Genomic DNA, 17,416 nt, shown 5'->3' with positions numbered 1-17,416 from the left:
CTTTAGAAAAAGGGGAGAGAAAGTCGTGGGAACAGATAAATAAAAAGGTAACATTTTCCCCCAGTCCTTGAGCTGAAGTTGTGTGTGTTCTTTGGCTATCAGGCTTTGGCAATAGAATGACACAGTAGCTCGAAACAAAGCTGCAGTAGACTTGACAGACACCGAAACCCCTCCTCCTCATCATCGTCATAGTTATCATGTGACAATCCATAGTTTCTTAAGTCCATCCTTCGAATCCATCTCATTAACTTATTAATAAATACCTGTAAAAGTTGTACAAAGTTACACCGTGACTGAAAATATTTGCAGATGAAACACAAGTCGGAGGCAAACAACATTATTATGCAATTGTTTAACAGCAACGGTTAAATTTTTTTTATGTCCAAAAAGAGATTTTTTTTTTTAATCAGCGTGATTTCAATTTGAAGACAGCATTTTTCTTTTTTCCCTTTTTTAAGTATTTACATACAAACAATGAAGAAAAAAGTAAGCGAGACAAAGATAAAATGTATACTCAACCTCACAGATATAGCTTAGATTCTGCCAGTACAAATGTAAAAATTTAGAGCACATTTACATTACAAAATTATTCAGATGCAACAGACTTTGGTAAATAGTGTTTCGATTTGGTATGATCTCTCTACTAAATCCCTCCTGGTGGGAACCAAAATTTGGGCGACAGTCTGGTCTGTAAGGCCAGAATCTAAAAACTCTTTGAAACAGCACACCGTATGTTTTTTACATAATTCTCAGATATTAATCTCTTTTTTCATGTTTTTGGTTTCGCCAAGGTAATTTACATAATTGTGGTAATCACACTGACAACACATAGTTTTTCGTTTGCAAACTCATGACTGTCCATCCGGGTGACTTGGGCAACATTTTGTCAGTTCTCATTTCGAGAGGAGTTCATCCACCTTTTGTTGTTTTTAATGGCTGCCACTTTTCCACTCCACTGTTTGGTCAGAGAGCTCGTTCATTTCGGGAGCTCCTCTAGAGAATCAGTGAGAGGGTCCATTGGTGCGGCAGCGCCGAGGTCGGGCTGTTTCAAACGCTTTATTGTGTTTTTCAAGGCTTGCCTCTTGTTGCAGAACCAGACACGCACCACCTCCCTGTCATAGTTCAGTTTCTCCGCTATTTCCGTCATTTCCTGTCCGGAGGGGTGCGTGTTCTTCTCAAAGTGGCTGTTGAGGATCTCGAGCGCCTGTGGGGTGAAAGAGGTCCTCCGCTTGCGTTTTTTCGAAGGTTCGCTGCCGATAAACTCAGTCAGGTTCTGCATGCCGGATCGGTGGCGGGCTTCAGCCTCGGCCATCCAGCGCTCCAGAACGGGCTTAATCTTCTGGGCGCTTTTAGGGGTGATGTCCAACTTCTCAAACCTGGCAGGATATAAAAGGCCAGGGTTCAGTTTGCCTGTAAGACTGTTACCTATAGTGTTCTCTTGGGCTTCCTGTGGTAGGAAAAAGTGGCTTCTCAGGATGGTGTGTCTGGGGAGAATTGAGAAAAAACAATCTTACTTAGGTGCCCTGCCAGAACAAGGGATAAGCTGCCTGCCTTTAAGTCTCCTCAACCAGAATGCCACAGGGACTGAGACTAACATCCAGGTGAACAAACTCTGCATCCTGCACCTGGACACACCTGAGCTGCAGCAGCTCGAGGCGATGCTTTGCCAGTGATGTGTTAATTTTCTGGACGAGGCTCTGGTTCTCTGTCCCAAACTGGCAATAGTGGAACAAGGAGATATTGCCAATGGCTAGCAATCGAAATATTTGCTCTTTTAAATATTTCTCATGAACCAAAATCACAAAAATCTTCTGCTCAGGTGAAATAAACCCCCACCCCATCTTCCCCCCAAAAATCCACTTATGCATGCAGTTAAATATGGCACCATCATTTATTTACAAAAAGAGCTTGAATTATTCATCAAAATGTACATTTAATACATTTTTAACCTTTCTTTCATCTTCTAACAACCTCTCATTTTATATTTAATAAGAATACATTTACAAGTCCTGCAACTTTACTCATAATTCAGCCATTTCTCTGCATTTCTCAAGTCACAGGAAGTAAGACGAGAGGAAGGCAGAGTTTTAAAAAGCAATGCTAGCTGGCAGCTCAGCGACTGTCGGGTGCAGTTTGGACATGATATGAAGTCTGAATTAGATGATGTTTACTAAGAATGGAAGAACAACTATTTAGGATTCAACATCATGTCATTTTGTTCAGGAGTTTGAATGGCAACAGCCCAAATATCAGTGTGTTCACTGCTTTTTTCCTTGTATGGAACTGAATAACAACAGTGCAGTTTGAGGTAAGTATTTGATAAGAAAGACATGACAGAGTTTGGAAAATCTGTTAATAAACTAACAGCACATTTGCCTTTTTGTTAAAGACACTAGTACTTTAACAAGTTTTTGAAAGAAATATCCATGACTGTGGACTTTGCGAGCCTTACGACAGTTTGTGTTCTGTAATCATTACAAAGGTGATCGTACGAAAATGTACATATTTCTAATAAAAGAAACCACAAACCGGGCGGCTAATATTTGCCGAAGATATTATTTGGACATAAAAACTTGATCAACAAAGCTGAAGTGACAATGTTTTGTGGCTATTTGTCACGTTGACAAAAAAACATGAGAAGAAACGGCAGACGCTGCAGTTTTAATAAGTTTCCAACAAGTGTCCAATTACAGTACACCGCTATGAGCAGTTCCTTGCACTAGTGATATTAGCATGGTAATTTCCATTTATTTCTTCAAAGTATGTCATAATTTTTTTAATAGCAGGTTATGGAAAGTGGCAGAAATTTAGATAGTGAGATGAGACATAACGACACATGATTCAGTTCTAATAACAGTTACTCTTAAAGGCCTTATTCCCAAACATTATGGGAACATGATAGACACAAGTGTTATTTTCAAATGTTTTTTAGTCTAAAAACCTACAAAGGTTAACTGTACCAAAAAAGTTGTAGTGCGGTTTTGTGGCTATTTCTCATTTTGACAAGAAAGAAAGTCACGGACACGACACTTTCACCATGTTTCCAAATGCATGTCCATTTAAAGTAGTCCAGTATCAGCAGTTTTTATTCAAGGAGAAAATCAGGATGTTTAATTACAATATTTTTATTTCTCTGTTCCAGGAAAATAAAAATCTTTATCACTTTTACCTCTTTCCATTAATCTTTGCACTGGTGATTTGAGCATTCTCTGGATTATCTCAGGATTTTTGCTTTTATTTGATAGCAGATTACAGAAAGCAGCAAAAATTTAGGTAGCAAGATGAAACATACCAAAATTTAGTCTCAAACCAGAGATGCTGTGGTTATGGTTTTAGTTAACCTTAAATTTAACTACATACCCAATAAATAAGGTCTACAGATGATTTGGTACTAACAACATCAACTCTTAAAAGCATCACTTCCAAACATTATTGGATAAATGGGGACAGAAAGTGTTGGTTTCAAATGTTTTTCAGTGAAATAACTCTAGAAAGAAAGCTACACTGAAGCACTGCTCTCTGTGGAGCAAACAATGCAAAAAGAGACGGTTTTTAAAAGCGAGGGAAACAGAGGCCCAGATGCCCATGCATGCATGAACTTTCTCTGTTTCTACACCTCGTTGGTGCATTCCTCTTTGTCGACAGGCGGTATTATTTATAACCCCGTCCTCCTCCTAAACACAGGAAAAAGAGGAGGGCTCCATACTGAGGGGAATACATTAGTAAATATGAAGAGTCACCAGAGACAGGACATTTCATGGATCAACAGGAACCGCGGATACTAAAATGAGTTGAGAGCTGCTCAGCTGGGGTATGCACTCCCCTCCTCTAGTGCATCAGCACGAGGGAGCGAGCCTCTCTGGCTCTTCTTAAAAGTACCTAAGGAGCTCTGCTTAGACATGCTGCATGTTTGGACTGAGTTACCGTTTGCTGCAGGGTTTACATTCAATACCCACAGAGAGCTATCTGAGTGGGACATACATACAATCAGGCTCGCCTCACTCTACTCTCATTTTACGTCAGGTTTATTACAAGTCCAGACTTTGTGTTCTTGTTTCTTTTTAAACTCTAAATGCAAAATTGTTGCAAAATGATGTATCTTGACAGTTACCGTCATAATTATTCAAAGACTAACACTGCTCATGTTGCTCGGCTTGTTTAGATTGATTTCGATTGTGTCGTTGTTAAGGCTGCATTATGTTGATGTTAAAATGTTTGGCTACGTTTGTTGAACCATTACGGAAATCTGAATTTAGTTTATAGCTCTCATATGAGCCATATAAAACTATATATATGACTGGTGTTCTTCTTTCCTAAGCTTGTTATTTTTATTAACTGTTTGTTCATATCTGGATAAAAAATATGTTTAAACCATCAAATATTTTAAACCTGAGCTCAGCAGTTTGAAACAATTCAAAATATCCATCTTAAACCCTGTAATAAAAACAAAAGATAGCGATTTTATTTACTTTAAGTTTTCATTTAGCGTATTTTCCCAAAAGGGGCCACTCAGGCACATCCCTGGCTTGATGTTACCCTCATGTAAAGCCTGTGCCTGTTTAGATAAACTAATAAAGTGCCTGGAAACATTGTGAGCAATGAAAGCAGACAAGATGGAAGCATCTGTCAGTGTCTGTTCACTGTCTACGTCGGGAGCCGCAGCCCCAGAGCTACTGTGACGTCCCGTTTCCTCCTCAAACTTCATGTCTATGTTGATGTTAACTAAACTAAAGCATGTGAAGTTAGCCCCACTACTTAAAACATCAGGACATCATGTCCAGTGTCATACAAACAACAAAAAAATTGTCTTAACGGCATGAATAACAGCCCACAGAGTGTTTATTTTTGAAGCTAATGGCTTTTAATGTGTGTTATAAATATTTGAATTATGTCTGGCTGTAAATATTTCATGTGTGATTTGACGACTTTAAACATTAGTGCGGGCCTCATAAGAACCCCCCGCTCCTGTAGTGTTTCACATTTTATCGGCTGTTTGATGTTGATGTGATGAAATTTTTAAAGGTGCGTGGCAGTGCCGTGTCACATAAACAGTACAGGTCATCAGCAAATGCACATGCACTTTGAAGGGACATTAAATTTAATACAGAAACAAGATTAGGGACTTTTATTGAAAGAGATGGATGCAAAACAAGAGAAGATTAGATTTGAGGAAAACAAAACCCAGTTAGCGTTAACTTCCATATCTAATCTGGACACTTAAAATACTTTTGTTTTCTATTTTACACCGTTTAGTTCTCTTTTAAAAGCAATATTTGGACACCATGTGGCCCAATTATTCTGTCTCGAAATGGAAACGTGGCTCATTTGGTATCTGCATGCAAAACGTTAGTCAAGTGGAACAACAGGAGGAATGAAACACTGATTGTCTGATAGTCTCATGAATGTATAATGTCCCATTTATGACTAAACTGTCCTCGTGGAAGCAGTAAGACACGGCAGTCTTATTAATACATCATCGCCGTCAAGCTCCCTCATGTTCAGCCAGAGCGAACAGCACCGGGCCTTAGTAATTATTAAATGCTTTAAGTGCTCCGTGTAATACTTGTGTATGTATTTTGCATAAGTGACGGCCAGCTGTCATGTCAGGGGAAGGAGTTTAAGTAGAGACATGAGAGCTTCGTTTGTCAGCCAATTATATATTTTAATATGTTAACGATGCCTGTTAAAACACGGATGAGAGCACCCGACAGCTCATTGCAGCTGCGCTGCTTTCACTGATTAGAAATACAGGTAGACAATAGTAGTTGAGTTGTTTTTATTTTTTCCCCCTGCGTTTGTCCTTACCTGCAGATGGCAGACTGGCTGTAAGCCGGCCCCTCGGCTGCGCTGAGCGCCTGGCCCACCTGAGTCTGTGTCAGGCCCAGGGACAGCCGGCGGATCTTGAATGCTTTGGCAAATTCACGAATCTCCTCCAGGTTGACCCCGTCCACCTCGCTGGGGGCGGTTTGCGGGTCTACAATACAGCACACACATCTCATTTTATTAGCCCTCTGCTCACCTTATTTTTCAGAGTGAATGAGGCAAACATCCAACCATATGCGATCATGATGCCTCTAAACAACTTTAAAAAAAATAGTCCTGCTCTGGGTCAGAACTTATTATTTCTCTCTACACATATCTGAGAAATGTTTTGAAGAATAAACTCATCTGAGGTTTGAATACAGGCGTGTTGTGGCTTCGGCTTTGGCAAGTGTAAATCTTTAATCTCACATATAAAAGCATATGGACAAAAAACAGACGACACATGGCTTGTTAATTCAAAGGAAAGACAGATAGGTGCTGTGCTACTATAGCTCTCTGTATGAATACACATATATTTTGAAGCTGGCTTTCTCAGAAAAACATTAAAGAATGTATAAAGAAATTATTTCACCCATCTGACCCCCCAAGTCAACACAGTTCAAGCCTACAAAGCAGCGGCGAGCCTCGCTCACAAACGATACCCTGCTTTTACACAAAGAGAGGCTGTTTGCGAAGCTCCACATTTGAAAACTTCACTGAAGAATTTCTCCGCTAATAAAAAGTGATTTCACGTTGTACATCAATGTCAGGTGCCCTGGCATCCTGCTTACTAAAGCAAAGTTTGTGCCTCTGAATTATTCATCCTGGTCATTATCAATGAATTATTAAAGGAATCCTCCAAGCGTATTTAAGCAAAAATCTATGGGCCTGCCATCTCGCTGTGCCTCATAAGTGACGTGTAGCGTATGCGCCGTGCTCCATACGTGTGAACACACAGAGGACTCGCAGCTTCCTATCATCTTCACAGTGATGAGCATCCTCCCATCATTCCCACTGGAGCCTATTTGCGTAGCGGTTTGAAAGACTAGCGGCAGCCGGATCCATATTTTTCTTTACCCAAACACGATTTAAGATTAAAGACCTTCTCATTTACCTCGCAATAATGAGAGGCCTCACAAAAACAGACAGATTAGTGGACAAAAGGCTCAGTTTTAAAAGCACTGAAACAAAGAAAAGGAGGCTGACTTTTCTTTACAACAGTAATACACTTTTTACTCTTAATAATTACGACAGGACAAAAACAAGTGAAGCAATCAATGTATCTGCTTGAAAGGAAAATTAGGAAGAAAATGCTGCCTCCATAAATTACAGGCTAGACTTGTGCTATTATGTGCCAATGTTTGTCTTTCAGTTTAGCAGAAAAATACTTCTTTTATGCTTTTATTTTTACTTGAAGTGCTAATAACTGATGATGAAGTTTGTAGTGTAGAAATTTGGAAAACATGACTCAGAAAAGTGCAAACACCAGGCAAACCTGATGATCAGACATCCTATTTATCCGAACACGTGATTTGATCCCACGGGGCTCTGCAATCGCAAAAAGGTTTAAGCTATTTAAGCATCTTTGTTCTGGAAGCAGCTGTATGGATATGATGTAAAAACAATGTTATTGTTGTTGCTTACGATGATGAATCTACAGTATCTGCTTAATAGTACTCTGATTAACTGTTTCTTGTTCACAAAACCCAATAATGTCTACTTCAAATTAGGAAGGTGATCAATGATCATTACTCCTCCAAATAGCTGTCTGATCGCAATATATGCATCCACACCTGCATTAGCTTAAATGAATCCTAACACTCTTCCAGATTATATTAAGGAGAGCACTTTTTTCTGCTTCAATAGCTTAGCTGTCCTTCTCCACTCCAAATAAAAAAAATTAAAACAAACTCAATAAAAAATATTGCTGGCGTTAGTCCTTCTATTAACAGAAATCCTGAGGTTTTCAATCTGTTTCTGGCACTTTGTTTTTGGCCAGCGAATGCTTCTGTCGCTCTGATTCTGTCACGGGATTTTGCTTTGCCTATGAATGCTGTAAGTGATATTGAGAGGAAGTGATATGGCTCGCACTCAGCATAAAACATTAATTTCATTTACCATACAAGTGGCCCGCTATGATTTTTGTCCTCATAAGATATTTTCTGAGCTGCAAGTAAACATAAACTAAACACAAAGTCCACAACAAGTTGATCAATGGCGACTTTTTTTTTAAATTAGATTCAGTGGCATTGTAGCTGCCTTTGAAATGAGTTTACATGGAGCTTAAGAGAATCGACTCTGACAAATGAAATTTATCTGAATAAAACAGAGTTTTTAAAGGCAATAGCTGCACGCTGACAGGCTGTGGACCAGTGATTTATAAGGCCCTGCCAAAGCCCACGCGCTGGCAGAATGAAACTTATGCTCATTTTACATAACAGACGCCAGTTTAGATTGTCTAATAAACCAAAGAAATGACAGTAAAGGAAAAAATAAAACAATCCTAGCAGGCAGGGATCAGTCAAAAGCTGTCTACACTGAGAGTAATGAAGATGTGAAGTAGCGATGCTAAAGGTTTGTTTATTAGAATTAGAAAAAAAGGAGAAACATGTAGTTAATGCAGCAACGCAGATTTTGTTTTTATTTTCTCTGGTTTTAATATATTTGTTTCTGAGATTTCTGTCATTGATGTTGCAGTATTGGGCAAAAAATTTAAATTAACATCTCTTTCAGTGATTCTATTTATTTGAAAGGGACTATTTGTTAAATAGTTTTCTATTATATATATTTATTCTGTTCATATTAGATTGCAACAGTTTACAAGTTTGAGTTTGTGTCAGCTTATGTTAACTCCTGATCGTTAAATCTTTTTATTATTGGTTATTCATATATAAATCCAGCTGCTTTAAATTCCAACTAGAACACCAAATGTTTTAATCTGCAGCTTTAAATTTGGTCCTCAATTTTGGTTTCTGTGTTGGATTTCCTTGTTTTGGTTTGGTTTTGATTGTTTAAAAATGCTGCTTTAGATCAGTTTTCAGTAGTTGTGTGTTATTGCGACTGGTACACGCCCACTTTATGGTTTTGTTTGCCCTGTGTTTTTAGCCTATTGTTAGGTAGTTGTTTTTGATTTTACTGTAACAAAATGAAAACTCTACAATGTTTATAGGTATTATATGTGCATAAATGCTAAAAATGAGTCATGTTAGCCTGTTGTTAGGTAGTTCATAGGCTGTGTTGCTAGGCAATGTACTGCCATAGTATTGATGTATAGTATAGATGAGAACCTTCAGATGTACCTGTTTACCACATCAGGTTGCTTAGTTTGCAGACAGAGATTTTGTGTATTACAGTACGTTACGGTTGGTATTTCTTAAACTGCAAGTTCAGAGCATAGTCAAACTCTTATGGTTAACTTTTTTATATATAGTTCAATAATGGCACTATTCCCTGTTTTTAATCATATTTATGCATATTTAAGGTTGTTTTTTAGTTCTTGCCTTCGCTTAGATGCTGACTTCATTTTCTGTTTTTCTTTATTTCATTTTATCATTGTGACGTGCTTATCTTCTCTCAGTTTCACTAAATTCTGTCGACATCTAAATATATTATTTCTACTTTTATTTCCTTATAAATGGACTTATATTGAGCAAAAAAGTTAAATAAACATATAATAAATAAAGATTGTAGGTATAGAACGATGCAATAATGTAATGCAACCACACAAAGCATTTGATATAGACCTTTGTAGAGACCTTTGTCACAAAGTGCTGAGATGTGAACTAACACACGGAATGTTGTTACTTTTATTCTTTAAGAAAATAAGAGCATGCCTCAACTTGAAATAAAAACATCTCTGACAATTGGAGAAATCCGCAGTGTTATGTGGCATGAAACACCGGGGATAATGACAACACATTGCTCTTTCAGCGATCGACAACCTTCCACCTCGGCTGTATTGAATGACAGAAAAATATTTCCATGGCTACGTTCTGCTAGTTGTGTAATTCCTCTCGTTATAAATCACATTATAAAATGCTGTGAGCTGAGCTGTGTTGGACACTTACTGCTGACCAGCTGCCCCACGCTGAGAGCCGAGGAAGAGGAGGAGGTGGAGGAGGAAGAAGAGGCCTGGTGGAGAGGACTCTGTCTGTGGGGCATGTGGAGCAGGTTGGGCTGAGATGATGCGGGGCCTGTCTGACCCTGCTGAGCCTGAGGCAGCTGGACACAAACACACAGAGAGAGAGAGAGCTGACACGATATACTGACAGCATGTTTTACTCTCTGTGCACATCGTCACAATAATCAGAATTTACAGTAATCATGTCATTATGGTGATTGGGCCACAATATCAAATCTAATCAATTAATCAGCAGCTATTAAATTAGCCACTTAGAAGGTGAATATAATTAGATTTACCTTGTACCTGATGATTACTGCCTGCAGTATTTGCACTGACAGAGCAGACTATAGTGCCAATAGTCTGCTCAATAGACTAGAGCAGTAGTTTACCACTGTATTTGGCAGTGAGGGTCTAAAAGGAAGCTTGTTCAGCTCAGGCACTCCACTGTCTCTGTGAGCTTTATAATCGCCTATCTGCAGAAAAACAATTAAGAATCTTCTTCTGCTCTGTATCTTGATACTAATAACGGCAGCCTGAATCCTAAATAAAAACATGTGGACACAGCAGTCCCCATATCAAACATAATTCATGATCTGCAGGCTACGTGCTCTGATGAAAAAAAAAAAGAAACAGTGTATTTTCATGTTTTATGCACATTTGAATTGCTTTTACAAGATCAAGATGGTGTGTCTCCACTCTTAAAAGCTGTCTCCGCCATAAACTGGGCAGGCTTCTTCTTCTCCTTCTGTGCTATTAATTATTTTCTCTGTGGCATGTGTTTGTTTGGATGGTGGGGGGTGTCAACAGCAATGCACACACTGTCAGGACTGTTGACAGGCTCAGAGAATTATCTAGCTTCACTGGAAATATTCGAGACTGCAGGCTGTGACAACCGTAAATTATGCCCGCGGAACAATGTGTACATGCGGGGCTTTGAAGTGGAGACAAAAGCATAAACATTATTACAAATGCATTAATTCATTCAAGAGTATGATCTGCCGTTCTCGGGGGGGGGGGAGGGACCCACAATTAGGTGTCCGCCCGCTAAGAGTTCATCCATCCTGGACTGTAGAGGCCTTCAATGTGAACTTTTACCCTATAATTCAGCCCTGACATCATCATTATCAAGTCAATAACTTTTCACTGTCGGCGTGAATGCATCTGGTGCTGCACGCGTTCGCCGAAAATGGGAGGAGGTGTTTGCTCGAGTGTTCCTACTTACAGTGTGAACTCAAACAAAAAGGAAAAAACAGAGCTGGGGTTTTTTGTGTGTCTCTCTTTAAATAAAACAAAATGTTTCATGTTCAGGTCAGAAAGGACAAATCGTAAGGATGGAGAGTGTGACTGAGGCAGGAGGAGGAGGGTGAGTGAAACGGAAAGCAGGTGGAAAACAGAGCGAGGAGTGTTTCAGTTTTAAGTGGGGTGATGAAAAGTGGTGTGTTTTTTTTTCTTATGTTGGGCTCTGCAGGGGTTTAGCAGTCTCGCTGAGACTGAAGCTGAAAGGTTGGTTGACAAGCACACACACACACACACACATGCATGCATTGTGAAAATTGTACCAGGAGCTACAATTTTCCAAGTGGAGTGATGCAAATGAGCATTATGAGTGTTGAAGCGGGAAAATATGAGGTGTTTATCATAAAACAGAGCTGCCTTGGCTTTTGCTTTCATGAATAAACAGGCTAACTCTAGTTTGACTCCACTAGGTGTTGCTCATTCGACAGTTTTTAAAACACAGCTCGTGATCACTTGAGGAGTACGAGTTTAAGAATGTAATAAGCTGCTCTGCAAGCCTTCCTCCTTTTTATACGTGTGTGTGAGAGTGTGTTTGTACATGAGCATATATGTTACCTGCTGTCCAGGCTTGATTGGTGACAGCGTGATTCCCTGGGTGTTGATGACAGGCAGGATCTGATTGCCGATCACTGTGGCGATGATCTGGCCTTGAGCGTTGGTCAGAAGCTGAGGTGTAATTGGCTGTACCTGCAGTGCTGGGTTGCCACCCCCTGATTGGCTGGAGGGCCCTGCAGAGTTGGGCATCAGTGGGATTGTTCCAATTATCTACAAAGGGGGTAAGAGAGGAGACAAAATCAGCTGGGTGGTTTTAAAAAGTAGAAAGAGCGGAGAGGCTAAATGCTACTGGAGGTATCAGTTGTAATGATATCTACTGCTGTGAGTCTTTAGGCTTTTTTTTAATGTGTTTCTGATTGGAAATGAAGTTTAAACTGGTCATATCTCATGTTCTGTGGTTAATGAGAGCGCTCTGCTTTTGAGCTGGTCTGTTTGTGATTCGGGGAGGAAAAAACATGCAGAAGTGTCCACTGATCATCTGTCACTGAGGTGGTTTTACAGCCTAGAGCAAGTGAAGCCAAAGCAGACTGCTGGGAGCGCACTGCAAAGGTCAGCGCTGAATACCTGTGTGTGTGATGGTGCACACCACTGAGTGTATTATCCATCACCAGGCCAAGACTGGGATGATTGTGAGTGTGTGTGTGTGTGTGTGTTTGTGCTTAAGTGTCTTTGTCTGTCTCTGGTGAGAAGCAGTGAGGCTGCTGAGAGACAGAGACCCCCATTTCACCCACTCACACACACACCAGGCCAGGGAGGAAGAAGTGGAGAGAACAAGTAAGAAAAGAAACAATAAGAGGAGAGAAGAGGAGCAGCAGAGAGTGAGACAGGACCCCGTGTCTCTAATTCAACTCTCAGGGTCCCAGGGGTACTTCACCCCTCCTCCTCCCTCCCTCCATCCCCTGCTCTCCTCTCCTCTGTGGCTGTAATCAGGAAGGGCAGATCAAAGGGGGCAGCAGAGTGTCACTGCAACATTTTAGCTCTCAGAGCTGCCAGAGTGTGGCCAAGAGTGGCGCTTTAGGGGGGACTTAGCGCCTCTTCACCATGATGAAGGTTAATGTCATCTGGGGACTGGTTCTGGGCAGCTCCTGAGCAGCAGTCGCCCTGGCCCCCCCGCTGGCCGCCCTCCTCCACCAAGCCTCATTACACCAGAGAGCAGCTCAACACGGATGAGACGCCCATCATTCTAAATTCTGTTATTTGGCAACCGGGCAAAGAGCTACTTTTGCTAAGATTGCACTGTCTTGGACGCTTTCTTTTTATGTTTATATTTCAGTCCGAGCTTCTGCACCTCAGCCCAGAGCAAAGCAGAGGCACAGGCTTCTCTGGTCCCTAGCTCCTGTTTCCACCACCGCTAATGTGTTTTAGCGCACGGTCCGCCTCCCCCTTCCCCCTACCCCCGTCTCTTTGACATAATAGGGAGGGATCAGCGAGAGAAAGGTGGGCCGACAATCTGTAATTCATCCCTGCCACGGCTCATTTGCTTACGTTGCTTCGCATTAGGGGAGAGATAATTTATCTCTCTCTCTGCGCTGGCTTTACAAATTCTCTGCAATGCTCTTCTGCCACTTAGCATATTTTATTGCCCTGCCTGACGCTTGTGTCTCCTGAGTCCCACTGATCCCGCTTTGCATGCCACGGTGGCAGGGAACTTGTTCCGCTCAATTATTCATCGTCATTGGACTAAGTGGTTGTTCTATAAGCATAATAAAAGAGCAGGCGACTGACAGCTTAGCTCTCATCCCCGTCCCGCTATGCCATCCTTCACCATCTGCATATCTCAGGCAGATGTTTCGTGGCGCTGTCACAACTCTTCACTCAGGCTGGAAGGGCAGGGCAGGGATGTGACAGTGTAGTGAAGTACCTCGGTGTTAACTTATGGTCAGGAGGGAGGGCTTTGTTGTATAAGCTTATGGGAAGTCCTGAATCAACTAATCCTATTTATTTTTCATTTCTGAGCACTGAGCCTCAATGATTTTTTTATGACCACAATTAATCTTTTAGCAGTGAGTGTTGAGCAGAACGCTTTGGTCAAAGGCCATCATTTAACCGTAATGCAAGAGACACTTTGTTGTAGTAGAGGAAAAGGAACCTCTCTTTTTCCTTATTTACCTTAAAAAACAAGAGTCCCAAACAATTAGGTCAGTTTATGTGTGAGTGATCTCTGTCAGTCAAAGCAACTTTTTTCCTTCTAATCATTATCACTCCTCAGGAAACACCTGGAAAATATGCACCTTTTCTGTCTTTCTCCTCAGACACAGTTGTTTTCGTTTCTTCAGTTCTCCTGCGTTTTTGCCTTAGGCTTGGTTATTGGAACAACTTTTTCCATATATAACAAAATGTGGGGATGGCATCGTGCAGACTGCAGGTAGCAAGCATAAGTTAATTGGTTGTGAACAAAACTGAGTGGTGCACGTTTTACAAATTGAAAGCTACATTTTTCCAAAACATACTTCTACACACGAGTTAGTGAATGAGTGAATGACGTTATCTCTGGCAGTGAGCATAGAAGCCCCACCCACCAGCACTTCAGATCTTCTGTTTGTAAGGGACAGCCAATCAGAAGAAAGGCGGCTTAAAGAGCAGGGGGAGGGAGCTGAACTATGATTCAACCAAAGGTACTCTAGTAGTGAAGCTAGAAAATGTTTTTATGTGACAAACTAATTTATCTAGTTAACAGCACAGTTAAAGTCCTGTTTTTGAGTCTTTTTTAGCAATTGCTAAAGCTATTATGATAATATATTTATATATGAAGCTACTCTGCTCATGTTTTCTGACTGTGTACTTCCAAACCTGCAGTCCCCTGAAGCAACCAGAAGTGAATTCTCTTACTCTACAGCTAGCCTGAATTTCATGGATAAATAAAATCATTTCCTATTTGAAAATGTCCAGCTGTCGGTTTCTTTCATCACACAACCATTTCACAAATACGCAGTCAAAGGAGCTTGCAAAGAAAAGCGTCTGGACTTCTTTAAGTTGCTTGAAGACGTTTCACCTCTCATCCGAGAAGCTTCTTCAGTTCTAAGGTCAAATGGTGGAGAGTCCCAGATATAAACCTAGTGGGAGTGACCCCCCACAGAGGGACAAAAGGACCCCCTGATGATCCTCTAATCGCCTGTGGGGGGTCTCTCCCACTAGGTTTATATCTGGGACTCTCCACCATTTGACCTTAGAACTGAAGAAGCTTCTCGGATGAGAGGTGAAACGTCTTCAAGCAACTTAAAGAAGTCCAGACGCTTTTCTTTGCAAGCTCCTTTGACTATGATGACCTGGATGACTGAGAACCTTCACAGACATAAATACGCAGCCTTCAGGTACTCCTCCCATTCACTGCTAACTCCCTCTCCTCGCATGCCTTTCCGTTTTCTCGCCTTTATTTGGCTTCCCATGTTTGCTTCCCTTTCCAGTTCGTGGAATGACATGTGAGAAACGTGCCTCTATCCACCCAGCAGAACTCATTAAGATTATGCTGCTCTTGTTTCCGCAGAAATGCCATCTCATCTCTCCGGCCAGGGCAATCTGTGTCTTTAGCCATGGTGGCCAGGCAATATCTCTGCCCATTTTCTCTCCACCACTGTTCATGCAGTGAATTGAAACTCGGGAAGGAAAATGTTTGGGAAGTTTGGACTTGTGTCAACATACAAGTCTAAAGAAAGCTAGCGCTTACAGCAAATTAAAGCTTCAAACAGCAGACTAATAATGGTGCACCACAGAAGATATTTCCTGTTTCCTATCTGCCTCTATTCTATCACTATTTCCTGTATTCATATACAATTAACCCTATATGGTATTGTGGCTCAGCTTCACCTGTTTTAACTAACTTTGCAGGTTAACAGCAAGTGCAACTCTTACCTGTTGCGTCAGCACATGTCGTGAAAGGTAGAAGATGCTGGGAGAGATGTGATGTTCATGCACAAAGCCAAGGAATCTGTCCTAACCATACCAGGATCGTTTCAGGGATTTAAGTCAGGAAACAGCCCTTAATGTCCCCAGTGCTCAATGCAGTTTTAACTGCATTTTAAAACAGTGAGAAAAGAATTTGCACCGAAGAGAAGAGGTTCAAAAACGGCCAGAGATTTGTTTAAAAAGAAAAAAAAGATCTCAGGAGTGACAGTGACTTAATAATTGTGCCTTTTATCCGCAACTGTTAATCACTGTTGCAGAGGCAGTGAGGATAAAAGAGCCTCATTGATTTCCCTTGGAGAATAAAAAAAAGCTTGGGCCAATATAATTAAGATTTAAAAACATACTGAACTCCAAACATCCACCAGGTCTGACACTTCTCAAGGTTCTCAGAACGCTTGCTTATGAAAAGGTCTTTTGGGAGAGTTGGCAGAGGAAGCGGCACAGAGGCACAATTTAAATTCAAGGAAAGGTAACTTTTTACTCATGTATTACAGACATGACACATAACTTGTCCCTAAATTCAGTTTAAGACACATCTTAAAGATAATAGCTGCTCTCTAGTAAAGACAAAATAAAGCCACTGTGTGTGTTTGTTAGACCTCCAGCCTTGTTTGAGGTACGCATTAGCCTGTATAATATTTTCTGTGGTTGGGGGGAGGAGGGGCAGGACCTTCTGATAGGGCAGTGCATGTTTCAGAGCCCTCCGTCTGAATAATGCTGAGGAATAATGAGGTGGGGAGCAAAGGATGTAGCCTAAGGCTTTGACCGTCTCTGTGACCTGATTATGTCAGGGAGTGTCAGCCACCAAGACACTACAAAAGCACAGAGCATCCCGTCAAGTCCATATCCACAGTGATCTGTTCCCAGTGCTCCAGGCACCTTGTGAGCCAGGGAAGTCCATACTGTCTCATTAGCAACGTTTAGCATCAAGAGTTCGGACACACTTTACTATACGCAGTGAAGCGCGGTCGAACTGGTGGCTCTGAAATGCTCCTGCAGTCGGTTAATTTTAAAATCCAGCATGTTTTTGTGCTAAGAAATGCTTCAACATCAGCATACAGTGCAAGTGTGAAACAGCGATTAAACAGGGGTTAAAGTAAATAACACGATGTGGCACGAAAGGGCACGCGGTCCATACAATCTTCCTTTAATATGTGCTGTGTGCACCTGAGATAAGATGATTCATTAGATAAGGCCCTGCAATGACAAGCATCATCGTTCAAGCCTCTGGCTACTGATGGAACAATTCTGCAGCCACCGTGTGAATATGACAAGGTCAGCGTTTTGCTGCGCGTGAGGATAAAAGAAGGAAGGGCTTTGTTTATTCCCAAAATGCTTAACATGATGTGGGGCGGCTACTGGATTGTAGACAAACAACTTTAAGACTAGCAACTAGAAGTCTGCGTGGAAAGATCAGACTGTTTATTCTGAGCTGCACTTTTTTATACGTGATAGATGAACTCCCAGCATCTTCTAGAGCTCTCTGGAGTTTTTATTCAGCCCTATATTTAAGCTCGTTGCACTCACCTGTCCTTGTGCGTTGGTGACCAGCTGCCCGGTGGCCCCTTGCAGGTTTGACAGGGCGTTGCCAAACACCTGTGAGCCGGCGATGGATCCCATGGCTGCTGCTGCCGCTACCGCCGCCTGGCTGGCCAGAGGATTCATCTGGAGAGGGCGAAGACATTGTTTGATGGCACCAGTGCAGATGTTTACAGCACAATACAGATTCCTACAGAT

General features: G+C 41.3%; 1 protein-coding gene across 3 annotated transcripts in view; it reads right to left on the bottom strand.

Annotated features, from left to right (window-relative positions):
• Nucleotides 1-359: 359 nt before the first annotated feature.
• pou6f2 (POU class 6 homeobox 2) overlaps nt 360-17,416 on the bottom strand; it is a 69,447-nt gene continuing 52,390 nt past the window's right edge. For 2 of the 3 annotated variants that reach the window (XM_026179875.2, XM_080306080.1), the window contains 5 exons: nt 17,207-17,344; nt 11,777-11,986; nt 9,870-10,023; nt 5,806-5,974; nt 360-1,484 (listed from right to left, as the gene is read on the bottom strand). In XM_026179875.2, coding sequence (XP_026035660.1) covers nt 977-1,484; nt 5,806-5,974; nt 9,870-10,023; nt 11,777-11,986; nt 17,207-17,344 — 1,179 coding nt within the window. In that variant the 3' untranslated portion in view covers nt 360-976. The remainder of the gene's footprint in view (nt 1,485-5,805; nt 5,975-9,869; nt 10,024-11,776; nt 11,987-17,206; nt 17,345-17,416) is intronic. The other variant, XM_080306081.1, reaches the window with a different exon arrangement.

The sequence above is a fragment of the Astatotilapia calliptera genome, chromosome 9 (genome assembly GCF_964374335.1).
Source record: "Astatotilapia calliptera chromosome 9, fAstCal68.1, whole genome shotgun sequence".
NCBI lineage: Eukaryota > Metazoa > Chordata > Actinopteri > Cichliformes > Cichlidae > Astatotilapia > Astatotilapia calliptera.
This window is presented reverse-complemented; position numbering and strand designations above follow the sequence as displayed.